This window comes from Cyprinodon variegatus, unplaced genomic scaffold, assembly GCF_000732505.1.
Source record: "Cyprinodon variegatus isolate N-32 unplaced genomic scaffold, C_variegatus-1.0 Scaffold16, whole genome shotgun sequence".
In the NCBI taxonomy this organism is placed as follows: Eukaryota; Metazoa; Chordata; class Actinopteri; order Cyprinodontiformes; family Cyprinodontidae; genus Cyprinodon; species Cyprinodon variegatus.
In genome coordinates, this window is record NW_015150469.1 from 768,150 (window position 1) to 786,111 (window position 17,962).

Consider the following 17,962-nt stretch of genomic DNA (forward strand, 5'->3'; position numbering starts at 1 on the left):
TCAGCTATTGTTCGAACAACTGTTAGAATTTAAAATAAAAACTGTTGTGAAACAGCCAACTAAAGAGCTCAGACTAAGCGGTTAAATTTCTATGAAAGAAAAGTAAAGACATCTATTAAAACAGGTTTTGGGTTAAAATTTAAAGCCATTTTTTTTCCACTTCTACCAAATTTCACACAGTACATTCTATTTTATTTGGCTGTTGCTTAAATTGTTAATCACAGGAAGCTTATTTCTTTGATGTATTTAAAAAAAATAATTCACTGTTCTAGACGACTGTTACCCTTTACTCTCTGAACTGAGTGTAACTGACTTATGCATTATCTGTTTATCTTCACAATTCAAGAATTGCTTAAATTATTTTTGTTTACTTAAAATGAACATTTTATTGTTTGTCTCTATGGTATAATATCAGTTTTATGCAAGTTTAATCCACAGTAAACGATGGGTTGCTTAACTATACAACCAAGCAAACAAAGCACTAGATTTTATTTTGATTTTTACTGAAGGAGTTTGGGAAAAAAATGTGCAGGACTTATTTTTCCTCTCAAAATAAAAATAAACTTTTATTTGAATCTTTTATAAATAAAAAGGCAGAGCAAGGGCAAAATGTACAGAGAATACAATTCAAAAATTTCTCACATTTCTGAGTCAATATTGCAGAACAAACAAGACAAAAAAAATACTTGGCTTCTTTTCATTCTGTATACAATTTTTTTCAGGCACTTTGGATTTTTTTGCAGATCCTACATTTTTATGCAGTCTGGACCTGTAATACTGGTTGGCTGATCAACTTTTATCAATGCAATACCTTACTGTGAAATTAGCCATTTCCTTTATTGTTATCCACTTATAGAATTTCTGCAACAGGAAATTTCTTTGCAACCATTTTCTCACTTTGACAAGTTTCAAACTAAAATCATAAAAATCCTATTTGACTTTTTTCTTAACCTATTCTTTTGCAACATATACATAAAAAAGAGAAACTAGTTCAAACATCTTATTGTTTGCTTACATTGGTACAACCTGTGAATGCAGCTACAAAGACCAAAGCGTGTGGCACTGCTTACGTTTAGAACCAATGCAGTTTTATAACGACCAGGCAAGTAACGTTAAAACAGAAAGTGGTTATGTTTGCTTTTGCTTTAGAAAGACACAATAAGCAGGAAACAGTTTCATCTGCTTCCGTCTCAGATTGCCATAACATCAGAGCATTAAGGACAGGCACATTCCCAGTGTAGATGGAGGCCAGTCTTCATCCTGAGAAACGGTCATATCTAGTAATTTTGAAGCAGCAGGACAGTGATGCTTACTGTGGAAAAAAAAGCAAAAAATTTGAATCACTTGACATTTAAACAGGTAGGTCACCCTTTAAATGCAATAAAAAAATATTAGCAAGGGAAAGACAATGCTAAAGAGGGAAAAGTTTGTTAAAAATAAGAAACTGAGAGGTTAGCTCAATAGTTATCTCTATAATGATTATGGTTAAGAATAAATAAACACAGACACCAACAATCTATGTGTAAAGTTGCATGTGAAATGAGTATTTCAGAGAAGTGAAATTTCTATTGGCTGATTTTCCATCTTTTATCTTCAACATACATTGTATATAGCCTAAAGAGGGCACTTAGCCTGTCCCATGGTTGCTGCAACTTTAGTTTCTTTTTATTCTATGTTGGGGGTTTTTTTTACCTCTTTTGTCTTCTTCCAATATTTTAAGGAATACCATATAGGGAAGTCAGCTGCCAACATGTACCAGGGCTACATTGCTTTACAGAAGGATACCTGAGGATGGCTGAGCTTCATCTTTCTCCACTTAACCAGATGATCTTAAACCTGTGGTCTCAAACTTTAACCCCCCTACAGCTGTTTGTGTCCTTTGCTCAATGCACCTCCACAAAATTGCAAAATAACCACTGTAACAGGGATATAAACAAATAATTCCCTTAATGGATTGATATTTTATTAGATCAAATATTATTGTATTTGATTAAATTAATTGATTAATTAATTAATTGAACTTAATTAATTAATTAAGAGAAGTAAAGCCAGAAAGGAGGCTTGCAAAACCAGAAACATAAGTTGATTGAGAGTCCGGTCTGGGATTATTTACACTGTTAAATGGAGACAAAGATGTAGAATGCACTTTGGACTCATGCATGCTCTTGCACATGCATTTTTTAAGTGGAGAGGGCGATCTTTTAAAAAAAAATCCTCCAAAATACCTTTAAATAATGTGTACACCACATTTTTGTTCATTTATTCTGTATTTAATACATCTGGCTCAATGAATTGTTAAAATATTATGTACTATTTGTTTTGTGAGAAAAAATATTTATCCCTTCATGATATAGAAATATCCTCTTGATACAAGAAAAAACTTATTGAAAAAGTTTTTAAAGAAATGTCCGTTTATCAATTAAAAACCTAAGTTCATTGATAAGATCAATAAAATTTAGATAAAATAATCAATTATTTGCATCTCTACTCCTTGGCATGAGGCCGAGCTCTGCAGGGCTCTGCTAATGAGCTCAAAATGGGTTCAGGTTTTGTTCATGAGAAATTAATCTAAAAATTAAAGGTAGTGTTGCGCTGATGCCATTTTTTTGGCCCCGATACGGATACCCGATATTTAGCTGTTCAGTATCAGCCGATACCAATGCCATCTGTTTGAAATCGATGTGTGTGTGTGTGTGTATATGAAGAACTGCATACTACTTGGATGTAAAATAATTGCCTTCATGGCTTTGTCAAGCTGCTGCCTACCTTTGTGAAGCAGGAAAAAGACTAATACAAAGTGAATCCAGTCAAACTTTTTATTGCCTACCTGGAATGGGTGACAATAGTTGAATAAACTTTTGGCTCCCAAAATGGTATCAGTGCCCTATTTGTTGGTACTAGCTGATACCGATACCACCATTTTAGTGCAGGATCGGGGGCCCCACCCACTACTGGTATTGATATCAGTGCAACACTAATTAAAGGACAACGTTCCTTAGAAACTGGAGTCTGAGACCACTGTTTAAAACACTGGTCCCTGTCTTTGTTGTGGAGCTGGAAATTCAAATGGTTAGAGCTAATCTATTTATAAGTCTGCAGTCATAAACACTGGTTTTACTAACTATTGTGGTTGTTTTGCTGCAGCCCTTCTTTTCCCAGCTAAGTGTTCTTCCCAAAAAAGCCCATCCATGTTTTTGACACCAAAAACGATTTGGGTTTGAATCTACCACTAGTCTCTGTAATATGTAATGGTGATGTTAAAACTCACCAAGTCCAGCAATCAAACCTCCCACAAGAGTATTTCCACTGCCTGTAAAAGAAAAAATAATAAATTTAAAAAAAAGCTGAAATTTTGAAGAACATTTGAGATTTGAGCAACATTTTTTTACTAAGTGGTTCCTTTGTTGCAAGAAGTTATGAAAAAATGACATATACAAAAAAAAAAATCTTGTTTTTGTTGAAGTTTGATGTATTAATTAAACTAAAAATACTATGCAAAATAAAAACTGAAGATCAGCTTTAACTTTGCCTGTGTCCAGATCCTTAGGCTGCAAAGTTTACACAAAAATCTCCCTTCTACATCCATACAGGTGAAGAAGTGAGATTAAAAACATGAAATACCATCAACCACCAGAAGCCACAGATTCTAAAGAGTTACCTTATGACTGTTCATATCTACTAATAACTTACTGATGCATTGTGGAATTCCCGGTGACCACTCGCTTTTTTCATTGCAGGTCAGCCTTTGTGATCCTTTCATCTTGTATCCTTGTTTGCATTTGTATGTCACAGTAGACTTGTACTTATAAGGAGGTCGAGCTCCTTCCAGATATTCCCCATTTGTAATCTGGGGTTCTTGACACTGAACCACTAAAAGATAAAAAGCACAGTATAATAAAAATAGAGTACAATGCTGTGCAAAACTTTAGGCTAAGAGGAGGTTTGATAATGTCTAAGTTCTGAAAAGTTTACTAAATGCAAAGTTAGCAACAAAAAAAAGAATAATCTAAGCAGGGGTCTCAAACTGGTTCCAGAAAGGGCTGCAAGTTTTCTTTACAACCAAGCAATCGTACACCAGACTCCACTCATCTCATCAACTGAGTGCAATCTGGACATGATGACTCGATGGAGTCTGGTGTGCGATTGCTTGCTTGGAAAGAAAACCTTTCTGGAACCGGTTTGAGACCCCTGTATGGGGTTACTATCCTTTGCTCTTAAACAAACTCTAACCTGTGCAACATCAGCTATCCTTAGAGTGTTCATGACACAATATTGACATTTTCTAGTATTTTTTTAAGACCAAAACATTATTACCGATGATGGCTGTAATATTACAAGGGTGCCTGCATAAAAATATTTTCTCTTATCAAAAAAATGCTGCCATTCAGAGATCTCTAGCCCTGCTTAGTGACTGGGGGAGAAAATGTGAGTAACGTATGCAGGAGAACGACTGACCATTGGAACAGTGGGTTAGTTATGGAAAGTTCATCCAGGTTTCATGGATTCATATACGGCCATGCGACGTGTTGTGTTATAGCTTTTTGCCTCAACACCCATAAGGATGGTGTCGGCTTATTTACGTTTCCTAAATATCCGGAGCTGCTTTCAAAGTGGCTGGAAGCAGGTCAGACGAGATCGGGAAAAGTTAGAGCTCTCCACAGTGTCTCTTCTGTGCTTGAAACATTTTGGGAAGGAGGTTTTCTTTATTTTGTTCTCGCATTGAAAGCGCTGCCCCAGGAGAGAGAAAATAAGCCAGTTTATGAGTCAGACACGCAACCTGCTGATGTCAGTCCCAGCACTTCCACCTCCACATCAGTTTCGAGATGTTGTCGAGGATAGAGGAATTTAAGAAAATATTCAGAAAAGATCAAGAGGCTGATGTCATAGCTTGCTACTGTTCCCGATGATGACCCAAAGCTATAGCTGAAATACCAAAGCAGAGCCTTGCTTTATGGTAATAACATGGCTCTACATTCTGTATTTAGGTGTCTTTGACACCTAATACAGAAACTGTAAAGTGCCTTGAGATGACATGTGTTGTGAATTTGGTGCTATATAAATAAACTGAATTGAATTGAATTGAAATTTGACGTGCCAGGTGTTAACAGAAAGTTCAGGGGAATTTATGCTGTATTTTTTAACTGAGGTGGGGTTTTCCCATTTATTTTGGACTGGAAACATGCAGATCTGACAACCCTGGCAGTGACGGAAGGGTGGAGGAGCTAGCAATAACTTTAAGAATATAGTAGATCACCTCTTGTAACAGTGGTGGAGGTTTTATTTCAAAATGATGTTCATTTAAAGTATTATACATTAATTTATATTTAGTAAACTAACTGGTTATACTATCTGTATCCGTGGCGTATCAAGCCGTGTTTCTCCACTGCTGCGGTCACATTAGCTGACTCTCTACTCAGAGTCTGACTCTAGAGATCCACTCTGGATGGTTGTGACCTTAACGTGTGATACCTTCATATTCCTCATCATCACCACCTTCTCCTGAGCTTGAATGGAGCTGATGGTTCAATAATCAAAAAGCCTTTCTAGACCATATTATCCTGAACAATCAACAATGTTTCCATCCATCTCCATAATAGAAGGATGAGCTTTATCCAAAACTGTCAGCATAGAGAACAGTGCTGCCATGATGCTACAACATGTAGAATATGTGTTAAAAATAAGCCTGTCTAATTCATAATAACTCAGAACCACCTGTTACTGTATGTCCCGCTGCAGGATTTTCATGTAAACTTTGAAACAATATTGTGTCATCAACACTAAGTTTTGTTGACATTTGCAAACCAATTTGTTAGGATTATTTTTTATTATGTGCCATGACTCTTTGATTCCGGTTTTCAAGGGTTTTGGTTTACTTGTGGCCTCTTTAACAGTCAGAACACCCGGATGCTTATTTGCACCAATACAACCATTTCTATCTCTTTTGCTTATACACCTCAACAGAACAGATTCTGGTTTTGTTGAGGCCGGGGCGTGGAATCTCAGTGGGACTTACACTGATGAGGCTGTTCAAGCAAGTTTATTTTCAGGTGTCTTGAGCCAATATGAAAGTCAGACTGGAGTCACACAAAAACCCAAACAACAAAGACTTGACCTGGATTTCTGCCCTGAAAACCCATGACTTAACTTGACCTCTGGTGATATATAACCAATCTTTATCTCATCTGATCAGGTTTGAAAACAGGTTAGTAAAAGTTACAGGCTGCAGACAACCAAGGTGCTTCTCCAGAAAGGGTGGGCTTCATTACTACAGAAGCAATGACATTTGCAAATCACTGAGTTAAATGCAGCTTAATGTTTTGTCTATGCTAGCTGTAGCTTCATAACTATCACACAAGGAACATTTTAAAGTAACTTCTGATTGAACAGCATTTCAACTGTATCACTTCAATTGTTGTTCAGCGTTAAAAATGGTAAAGGTTTAGATTTCAAAGATTACTTACAGACGCATGACGGAGGAGAAGATGATGGTGGGGGTTCAAACTCCCCATTTTCTCCACAGGTTAAAGAACTCGATCCGATGAGGGCATAGTCATTGTCACAGGAGTATTGCACAACTTCTCTATATTCATACTCTTCTTTCTGTGGACTTTCGACTTTACCATTTGCAATATCCACTGTCTGGAGACACCTAATTACTAGAAAGAAATACTCCATTAGACTAAAAACCACAGCTTAACCTTTTTTTTAAATTTGTACACAAATGAGACCAACCTTCACATTCAGGCAACCTTCCTGTCCAGCCTGACGCTTCACATTTGACTTCACGGTTACCAACTAGATTGTATCTAAGGGGAAAAAACAGATTAATGTTAGCTTCAACACCAACCACAATAATGATTTATTATTTTATTGTTTGAGTTATAATTGTTCTATTTACCCTGTTTTACAGCTGATCAATGCTTTATCCCCAAACAGTGTCTCATCAGGATATTCAACTATCATATTAGGTTTATCTTCAACAGGTCCACAGTTCTTCCCTAAAATAGAAAGACACAGACATTACAAGCGTATACCAGCTAAACTATTAGTCAAACCTCAATGTAAGTAGCTTAACCTGTAACTTTTCCCATGCAGGTTAAATAATTTCAATTCAAGTCAAGTTGCCTTTTTTCTCTCCCAAACTTTTTTTTTTTTAATCTCTGTTCAGAGTTTGTTTCTGCATATTTTTCATCACAAAATTCTATAATTTTGTAGAATCAAATTTCTTGCTTGTTTTTTTTTTTTTTACTTTTATACAATTTTTCTAGATTGAAATTGTATAAATTTTATAAACTCTAAACATGCTTAAATTGTAGTCAAGAGTGTTATCCACAGATGCTAAGAAAAATGCAATGCTTAAATAGTCTTGAGCATTGTTTTCTTTTATGATTATATTTATTTGCTTTGTTGTTGTTGTTGTTTTTTCTGTCCCAGTCTTTCACTGAGTTTAGAACCCAAAACTAACATTGCCAAAAGACCAAATCTTAAATAAAATGCCTCATTTAAAAGTTGTGAATGTGGTTGCAGTCAATTAATGAAAACCAAACTACAGAAAGGTAAATGTTAAAATCGCAGTGCAGGGTGAAAGTTCAAATACAACACAGCGGCTCCATAGGGAATTAACTATGTTGAACATATGAGAAAATACCACAACTGACATTACATTATGAAAGCTCTTAAAGAGTTATGTGAGTATATTTACTCTTGCAAGTCAGCGTAACAGGGCTCCATGTGCCTTTGTTACACTTGATGATTCGTGATCCTTTTGCAGATGTGTAGCCGACATTACAAGCAAAAGACACAGTAGAACCATCCTCAAATGTATCCTTTGAAATGTACTCATTCTCCAGATTCATATTCTGCCCCCCAGGAGGCTTGGGACACTGCTGTGCTATTACAAAAATAAATAAAACAATGGATGATTAAAACTTAAGTTCAAGACTAAACTTTCCTAATTCTTATATTTCTTGTATGAGCATGAACGCACCTTGGGCAAGGATGCCAAAGCCAAAGCTGCTAAGTAGACAGAGGGCAGAGATACTCATTTTTAGGATCCAGTGTAGAAACCTAAAGAGAATTATATAATTCTGGAAGAAAAAAATATAGATACAGGGAGAGAAATTAATGATTAAATAAGATGGCTGTGTGTAACTATGAGCAAGCAGGAAAAGGTTTACGCTCACTGTAAACTATTAACTCAAAGGGACTTAGCCCCAATGGCTGTTTATTTATTTTGGTAGAACCTAATAGCAGATAGATGATAGTGTGGTTAAACGTCTGTAACAAAATCTACAAGCATTCTTTATTGGAAATATCAGCAGTTAATTGTCATGTGCCTGGACTGTATTTACTCAGGTCAAGCCAGCCTCCACTTCAGAAACGATCGCCAAGCAGCTCTGCCTGTTTTTTTTTTAAATCGGTCACGCATACGCCATGAAATACGGTGGCTTGGACTTTTAAGAATAACACTGACAAGTTTAACATTTATTAACTTTGTTATAATTTATACCCCTCTGGTGTAAAAAAAAATATTTCTTATGTGCTCCTGTGAATGTGTTTTTATTAAGTGGCTGTTTAACATTAAATTATTTGTGCACTTTATTTCAGAATGCCAATTTATTTTACCTAAGTTTGAATATCTGTTAAAAAACCAAAACTTTGTCTCCAGTTACTGATTCCACTTCAGAGTGACAGGACACCCAAAGATAGTTTTCAGCACAAGTCATCAAGGAATTCTAAAATTAAAGCCTCTCAAAATCAGTACATTTGACATTTTTTTGCACCTTTTCCCAAGAATACTGCAAACCTCCCTGTTTTCCGTTACTGATTTCACTTCAAACTGATATTAGGACACTCCTAGATAAATTTCACCAGAAGTCATCAAGGTCTGATGTGGAATTCCAAAATTAAAGCCTCTCAAAATAGGTAATTTAGACTTTTTTTTTCATCTGTTTCCATGAATCCTGCTAATCTCCCTGTTTTCAATTACTGATTTCACTTCAGGGTGACAGTAGATAGTTTTCACCAGAAGTCCTCAAGGTCTGATGTGAAATTCCAAAATTAAAGCCTCTCACAGTCTGTCAAACTGGTCACTTTTATCTAAGTTGCTGTCAACATTGCTCAAAAAATCCCTGATTTTACTTCAGGTTGGCCGGATGGGGCCCCTATATGCTTCTTACCAAATATCATCTAGATCTAATGTGGAGTTTAAAGAATTAAACCAATCAAAGTCTGAAAACTGGGTCAGTATTATTATTATAAGTTATTATAATGCAATGGTGATTTTACTTCTGTTTGATGTCAGTTAATTCAGTGAAGGTTTGACTCACTTTCATCAAAAAAAAACTGACCAAAGTAATGATTTATGCAGAACAACGATTATAAGCAAACACTCTTTAACTAAACAGGATTGGGGTAGTTAAAAATAAAAAAGACATTGCAGCTATTACACATTAGGAACTGTTCATCCGGTTTATTTTTCCGGACCAGCCCTTTCTTTTCCTTCTGCGTAGCACAGCAGACCAGACAAGGGTCTGTAAAATATAGTTTTACAAATATTTCTAACAGGAATAAGTCAGTCATTTTTTTTCCTTTTCAACATCAGCATCTGCATCTGCTACCGAGAGCCAGACGGTGGGGTAATTCTCACCATTTAAAAAAAAATCTAATTTAATTTAATGAAAAAGTTCTTCACATATTCTTTTCCGGGGAAAAAACACATCTAAGGTCTGTTAACATAAATGCTTAAACGTTATATATTTTTATATATTTTTTTAATTAGCAAATGTATCCTGAGGTTCCGTTAAATGAAGCGACAGCTGCTTACCTATCTCTCACCTCATCTGACCTGTTTTGCTCAGTGGTTTTTGTCTCAAACCGGAAGTCCTCCTGGACCTTTAAACCCTATCAGTGCACAGCGCCACCTACCGTAGGGGAAGTAGTACAAAATTTAAAGCAACTACAGCCGAGTTAACGCAGATGTGAATGAATATTGGCACTTTTGGCCTTGAACGTGTGATAATTTATTTAAATCTGTATAATCAAATCTTACTTCGATAAAACCGCCTGTTTTCTTTTGCTTTCTCCTGAAAAAAGTGAGATTAGTTTTAAAATCAGTACTTCCTAACCCTTACACTTGGTCCACTTTCTTATTGAAAACTCGAATTTATTTTAAATATCTCCTTTGCTTTATTATTTTTCCAATGTATAGCTGTTTATTGTTTTGCTCAATTAATACTTAAAGGTTCTTGTAGTTACCATGAATTTAACAGGATAACAATTTTTGTTGATTAAATTAGCTATACTTAGAGAACAATTTTTTATCGCTGTATTAATACTAAACTTTTAGATAGAATGATCAAATAACAAATATATGCTTCTAAATAAACTAAGGAGATCATCCCAGATCCCTGGTAATGACCCAGTTCGAGAGGTGGGAATGACACTACTTGATACATTTTTAATCAAGTAAAGCAGCAATTAAATACATTATTCTAGTGAGATAAAAATAATAATAATTGTTTGTTAAAAAGGCTACTTAAGTACAGAGATACTCATAATATCTGATTTAAGAAATGGAATGAAATTTATTTCAAACAATTTTGACAAACAATGATATACGAATCAACCAAATACACGAAAAGAGACTGGTTAACGCCAACCTAACTAAATTTGCCGGAACATAATTAGAAACAAAGCCCCCCATCAAATAAACCTGTCGGTATAAAAGGGGTATTTTTTCTAATTGCACTTAAATTGACTTAAAGTGGAGTAACCTTCCTATTAAACGTTTTTTTGATCCAATATTCACAAAAAAATGTATATACACATGTACACAATTTTATATATACCGTATATATATATATATATATATATATATATACACACACACACACACACCTACATAAACACATGTAAACGCACACATACATACCTACACAAACACATAAGGCCAAACTCCACATTTAAAACCTTGTACATCGGCACAGTACTGCGACCCCACCTGCCAAGAAATTATTTAAAAGTAAAATGCTTTTGTCACACTTAAAGCTGTTTTATTGGAAAACACTGATTAGACTTAATTCATATTTAAAACCTGCTCCTATGTGGAAAAAAGAAACAACACAAAAGAAAACATCTTCTCCCTCTTCTTCCATTCACCCATCAATCCATGTGCACAAAAAACAACACCACACTTCTTACTTTTCCTTTTTCCTTTAATTCCAGGAAGAAAAACTAGTTTCACAACTGCCTTCACAAAAAAAATGAAACATTTTAATAAATAGGAAGTTCAAACTTCTTTGAGATCATCTTCATAAATAGTTTTCAATGTGACCAAAATCAGTGCTGAAGTCTTAATATTAAAACAATTCATCTTCTAGACAGTATGTGGCTAACCAGGATGTTAACGGTGGTGCAGTGAAAGAGAGAGAGAAAAAAACTTTACTGATTGGAAAAATGGTAACAATATCTGCAACATAGTTGGCCAATATCCCGAAACAATAAAAATAAGGTCACAAAGTTAATACATTAAAAAACACAAACACCAAGCTGCTGGTTATACAAACTACAAAAATAAACACACATAAAGTAAAGTATTCAGCTTTTATACATTCAGGCTCATACCATATGGCATGGTTTTTATTAGGCACTAACTTTATAACCATTTTAGATAAAACTATGGTTTGGTATTTAAATAATGAACATTAAGACTGAGTGGCTTTATCCCATAGGTCTTTTTTTCTTTCTTCTTGAAAAGCTCCCTACAACCTCGCTACACTACAGGTGGAATATCAATTTCTCAATTAGGCCAAAACTTTCTGCGCAGACATGATGTTTGTGAGTTAAGTACGTATTGAACGAACAGATTTTCCCTAAAACACTTTAAGATGTTCTATTTTATTTAGGCCTGGCATCCAGGCTGAGCTCTGCTTAAATTCAAACATCCCAAATAAATGCAGAGTTCAATAATGTCCAGACAATTCAAACTGGAAACAGTGGATATGAGTAAAAGCTGTAGAATGAGAGAGATTTAACAGATGAAGCGAGAATAAATTGAAAAGTGTCTGAATCACAGACTGCAGCCCTGAAGAAGCAGATTTCCACAGAGGCTCTTTGGAAGCACGTCCATCAACAGACCGGTCCAGAGACAATCCTCCTCTCAAGATGACGCCTTCACCATCAGAAGTGTTGGACCAACAGGACTGCGGTGCTTACTGAAGACAAAAAGGAACAGAGGTAATGGATCAACCACCTTTATAAAAATATTATAAATATGATGCACTGAATGCTTCAGTGAAGAAAGCGTTCCAGCAGGTTACATGGAAACTTAGGGCGATATACCAGAGGAAGGAAGGTAAAAGCAACAGACTTATTATTTTTCTTTTCTTTTTTTGGCCAAAAATCATGTGGAGCATCTATATAGCTAAAGGCCATGAAGTAAAATTAAAAAAAGTAATGCCATCACCGACATTTTGTTTTCTCTTAACAAAATTTATATTAGTCTCCTTACCGAGAGCGCTACATCCTCGCCATGTTTTGCAGCCTCTTTGTCAGTAGGGCGTCTCTGAGCGCTGTAACCCACCAATGACTGGTCAGTATTACTTGTTATATATATTTATGACAAGGAAGACCAAGAATCAAGTGTTTAGCCTGCTGAAACCCCCAGAAACACCCCTGTAACCTGAGGTCCAAACAGGGTAAACAGGGGCTACAGCCACCATCCAATGCAGGGATCACCTCAAAGCAGAAACCCCAGAAGCAAGAGAAAAATCATGCAGCATTCCGTTTACTAGCCACCCAACAAAAATCAAAGATGTTTTAATTCAGCTTAAAAGAAATAAAAGCAACATGGTTTATTCGTCCAAGAAAGAAAGAATCAAACTGCAACTTTGTCCTGAAAAATTTCCCGCTAACAGAGTTATCAAACCTGCAAAAAATGATTGAGATGGAACTGAGATGTTTAGACCACAATAATCCTGGATTTAATTATCTTTAGGGTAATGTTATATTAAGTACAATCTTTTCTGATTCAGATGAAGTTTTTTAAAAAAAAAATTATGATGCAGCGTCAGCAGCAATTAGTCACTAGTAGCTTAATTAATGTGGAACTTAAATATTTTAGTAAAACTCTACAGCTACCTTTAGTGCTCCTCCTGTCCTGCTCTCATTATATATTCAACTGCATCTCCATAAATAGGAATATCCTCAAAAAGTGAAACTATTCTATAGATTCATTAATCAAAGAGTGATATAAATTAAGCATTTTCAGTAGAATAAAATGCTACATCAGAAGAATAAAAACAAGGATTTTTAAAACAGAATTGTAGTGTCTATGTGAGGGGAAGGCAGCCTAGTTAACCACAGTCCAGCAGAAACACAAAAATGCAAAGTTAAGTGAAAGGAAACATTTTAACTGCTGTCTTTCCAATAGAAGAAGATGACAGATGCATGGGTTCCAACTATGATTCACAGTGTCATGCCACTTCAAGCCAAAAGTTACGTCTAACAGGGGTTTGGTCAAAAAACTAAGCAAGCAGCTTGACGTCCAGTTTCCAAACTCACTGATGGTTTTGGAAAAGCTCGCTGTCAGTCGCAGACAACGGGGTGGAAGGAGAGCTTACAAGGTTTTTCTGTTTTTCACCCCATAAAAAAGCTTTTTGTAAAAAAAAAAAAGCCAACTTGTTCCTGCAGTTCTTAGTTGCTAATAATGTTTTTGACTCTATCAAGCGGCTTTAATAAAGTACAAAACGCCATGTCTGGTAGAGGCAGGAAAAAAGAAATGGCGCCTGAATATTTCCCTGTGTTTTGGATCAGACAGCAGCTCCATCATATAGTTGTTAGCCGAGGAAGACGCCTTAAGCAGCAGGTTCAGCCTCCCTTTGGTTAGCAGACCTGCTTCTGTGTCCTCTGCTCTGATGGCGACAACAAACTCAGCAGCTTTTCTCAGAGATGCCTTGTGTAACTTTTCAAGTGAAGGGTATAACCTGACCAGCTTGGAAAGGTAGCCTTTAGGGAGTAATAAATGCCAATCCCAAAGAAAGGTTACATTACAGTTTTATCTTAAATTTAAACAGGACAAAAAAGCAAAAAGAGGCGAAGGCGGCAGGAATGGAAAAACCTAAGGGATCAAAAATTAAAAATGGATGCCGCAAATATATATAGTGTACAATAAGATGGCAGAAGGGATAGCGAAGGTCAAATCTCTTCTTCTGGGCACGGATAAAGCAGTCATCTGGCCTGACATCAGGAGTCATGTTGTCTGTTTGTGTTTCTCCACTAAAGTCATCTTATGTGGTCCAAAGTTTCAGAGCATTTCATGCATCCCTCTACTGACAAGCTATGAAGAGAAGCCGAGTTAATTTCCTGCAGCACTGGGCACATGTGGATACTGTCTAAAATTAGCGTCTGTAATAATTAGGAATTCAATGGTTACAACATCGAAATGCTTTAAGTATATCACTCTGTATGCAAAAGGATTTGCATAGTATGCTGCATAAATGGGATTGCTACAATAAATATGTTTTTTAAATAATCTTCCAATTAACAGAGATGCATCTATATATAATCTTTGGAAACATCTGAAGTAGAGCTCCTTTAGATTAAACCTACAGCTCTGTAGGAGAAGTCTGTTCTTATTCTAAAAACCAGTGACAAAATAAGAAGGTTTCATAATTCTGTAAAGCAGGGATGGGCATTGACTTTTTAATAACTGGAAAAAACTGAAAACAGCATATTTGCAAAAAAACAAAAACAAAAAAAAAACCTGCCCCTTTTTACCTTGCTCCCAAAACATTGTTTGTTTAAGGTTCTGTATGCAGCATTCCCAGATAAGGACATAATGGCTTTATTGCTCTGATGATGGAAGGTATCACACAATGATGGACATCATCTCTCAGGTGGAGGAGCTGGAGGAGACAAACTTTTGGCTAACGTCAACGTTTGACCATCTAACGCTGCGCATGTGAACAAAGTCTGGAAGTTGGCTGAGGGTGAAAAAAGATCTCCGACCATTTAAACAATGATTTTTAAACTCTAATATCAGTTCTTCTGGAAATGCCCATCCCTACTTCAACGTGCAACAAAGAGAAAGCTCAGACAGGAAGCAAAAGCACATATTGACATTGTTAACTGCCCGACAGAAGAGAGAAAAACAGGACAGAGAACCAAAAATACATTTAAAGCTATGCCAAGAGTTAGTTTGCATTGATTAGAAAAAATAAAAGATTTACCGTTTCTTTCGATAGATGAAGAATATGACGACCAAGATGATGATAACTATAACTATTTTGAGGAAGAAAATATTTAGATGTTTAACAGTGATATTTTTGTTTAAGGGTGTCAGAGATCTATTCTCATTATTCTTTGTAATTCTACAGGAAGTGTTTTACTAATAGATTCCATCGAAAGCTCATCTTCAAACATGAAATATGTTTTTAAAATCTGCTAGTTTGAAAGAGATGGTCTTAATTTGTTCAAAAGGAAAATCACTTAAAGCGTTCCCTCAAAAAGATTCATTGTGAACATAAATAGGACTGGATAACAAAAGGTAGCAGAAAACAAAACAAAACAAAAAAATTAAATGAAAATTTAATTCAGATCATGAAGAAACTCAACTGCAACATTTCAAATAGGATGTAAAGTTTTAAAAGTGTTTGCCTAAAACAGCAAACCTGTTTCCCTGACAAGAATAGATTTTATTACAGGCAACACCCAAAAAGTTATACATAGAGAGTGTGCAGACTTTTTAGTTTTATCTTTGCTCATCATTTCAATGTTCACCAATATATCTAATTATTATGGAATGATTTATATGTGTATTAATGTGCTTTCATTGTGTTTTATTTACTTTTATTGTTACTACAGGTGGAAATAAACTGTTGCGCTTAATTTGACAAATTTGCACAATAGTTAAATCCATCCATGGATTAATGCACACTGTTCTATTATTAAGCAAACAAATAAAGAAGAGTTAAGAAGTTAAAATGTTAGACTCCGGGTTAAATTATCATCCTGATCAGAATATTTGTTCTTTATTTTAGGAGATGGTATCATAGAAAAAAAATAACCCCAAGCAAAATAAGAAAAATGACAAAGGTATTGCTTATTAAACTATTGGTTTGTTTGTTCGTTGTCCTCTACGTCTATGAAACTCAATAATCTATGTTATTACAGCCATGTTGTTTCTTTGAGGTCACGCTAGTTTTGATTAGGCTTCAATCTCTGTTGACTGTATAAACTCAGCTTAGGGGATGAGGGTAAACTTACCAATCACAGCAATAACCCATGATGGAAAAGAATGTCCACCATCTGAGGAAAAGAAAGATAGAAGAGATTAGATTAAACCAAACCCTAACTGCAAAAACCAGCAGTATAGTTATTCATCTTATTCTATGCATCTTATTCTATTTCCTCTAAGGTTTGAGCATCTATATACAATACAGTGGACCAAGAGTAGAGGTGAGTATTGACATGAGTGTTGCGATTCGATACAAGCGATTCGATACAAGTCGCAATACGATATTATGACGATATTGCAGTATCACTATATATTGCCATATTTTCCCCAGCTATCAAAATCAAATGATGAGATAAAACAGCAAGTGCTGTATATTTTCATCAGAAAATATTGATTAGCTATTATTATCCATGTTGTTTGGGGTTTTCTTCCACTGTGACTGCCTCAAATACAGATTTGGTGCTGCACGCACAGTTAAAGGGCTCCACAGCGCTTTCTGCCAGAGTGGTGGTGCAGAGGTAGCCCATTTTCCCATCTATGTTTTATGTAACCATTTTTTTTTTTAAATCGATACTAAGAAGTGAAAGATCGATATTATATTGGGCAGCCGAATATCACGATATATCGCCAAAACGATTATTTCCCACACCCTTAACCAAGAGAGGATGTGTTTTTCTTTGTGCAAAAATTTAGCAAATGAAACGGATTCTGATAATCCCATATACTTACAGTTTGAAATCTAACATACAATAACTGCATCTACACAGCACAATGTTAGCTAGTTTGACTTGTGAGATTAGGAGGAAATCACTGACTGCTATATAAATAAGATAGCCAGATGGAAATGCTAGCTGGTCACAAAAAGATTAATACTCGTGGGGTTTATGAAAACATAAAAATGTTGAAATGCTGTTTGATTCTTGTTATACTGTACATGGTCAAAACAATTGTAACAATTGCAAAACACTACAATTTGAATGGCATTGTACATCTGTTTTAACAATAAAAATATGATAAAAAAAAACAAAGAAAAAAAGATTAATAGTCAACAAGCTGAGAAAAAAAAAATAAATAAAATGAAAAAAGGATTCTGAGAAGCTTACGTTTACTTAGATTATATTTATTTTCAGAAGGGGCCTGGACTGGTAAGCCAACAGCAGCAGCACTCTAATGCTGAACCTTTGTCACCCCAAAAATACTGTATGCAAGTTTGGGAATAATGCCTGACGAGGTCTCAGTTATCGTAAATTAATGGCTGATGCGTAATGGAAACTGGTTCCATTCAGTTGTGATAATAAACACTTCATCAGGAATTGTCATGCACTAATTATTTACAGAAGAAATAAATATTAAATCAATTGTTAATACATTGGTGTTTATTTACCGTTAAAATTTTAGGTTTTTCACATGAATCGTGAGTGGACCATTAAAAATCTCTTGCTGTGAAGTGTTACCAAGGTAACCAGGCTTTGGCAGCTCGGTCGGCCATAGCTCAGAGCTACGTTAGGTCATACAGTGTATTATTACAGAGGAACCCAGCACAGCAACGTAAAGCAATCAGGCTATTTGATGTGAAGTTTATCGCAGGTTTCCAATAACACTCAAATAGACTATTCATTTAGAACATGTTGTAATACTAAGACTTAGACAAACTTTATTGTCGTTTTGTATAAGCAGACTGTATACAAAACGAAATTTCATTTTGTATACACTGAAAATAAAATT

General features: G+C 35.4%; 1 protein-coding gene and 1 long non-coding RNA gene across 2 annotated transcripts; both read right to left on the reverse strand.

The window, feature by feature from the left end:
• Positions 1-670: 670 nt before the first annotated feature.
• LOC107092108 (membrane cofactor protein-like) lies at positions 671-9,885 on the reverse strand. Its single transcript, XM_015386410.1, has 9 exons — positions 9,827-9,885; positions 7,988-8,087; positions 7,703-7,891; positions 6,899-6,998; positions 6,733-6,806; positions 6,462-6,656; positions 3,691-3,870; positions 3,269-3,310; positions 671-1,312 (listed from the first exon to the last, which is right to left on the reverse strand). The coding sequence occupies exons 2-9, from the start codon at positions 8,043-8,045 to the stop codon at positions 1,278-1,280; spliced, it is 873 nt and encodes a 290-aa protein (XP_015241896.1). The 5' UTR covers positions 8,046-8,087; positions 9,827-9,885; the 3' UTR covers positions 671-1,277.
• A 1,307-nt stretch (positions 9,886-11,192) lies between these two features.
• Positions 11,193-16,315, reverse strand: LOC107092115. The gene is made up of 4 exons (XR_001481562.1): positions 16,267-16,315; positions 15,231-15,282; positions 12,512-12,572; positions 11,193-12,215 (listed from the first exon to the last, which is right to left on the reverse strand). It is a non-coding gene; the product is annotated as an uncharacterized LOC107092115 (long non-coding RNA).
• Between the last annotated feature and the right edge of the window lie 1,647 nt (positions 16,316-17,962).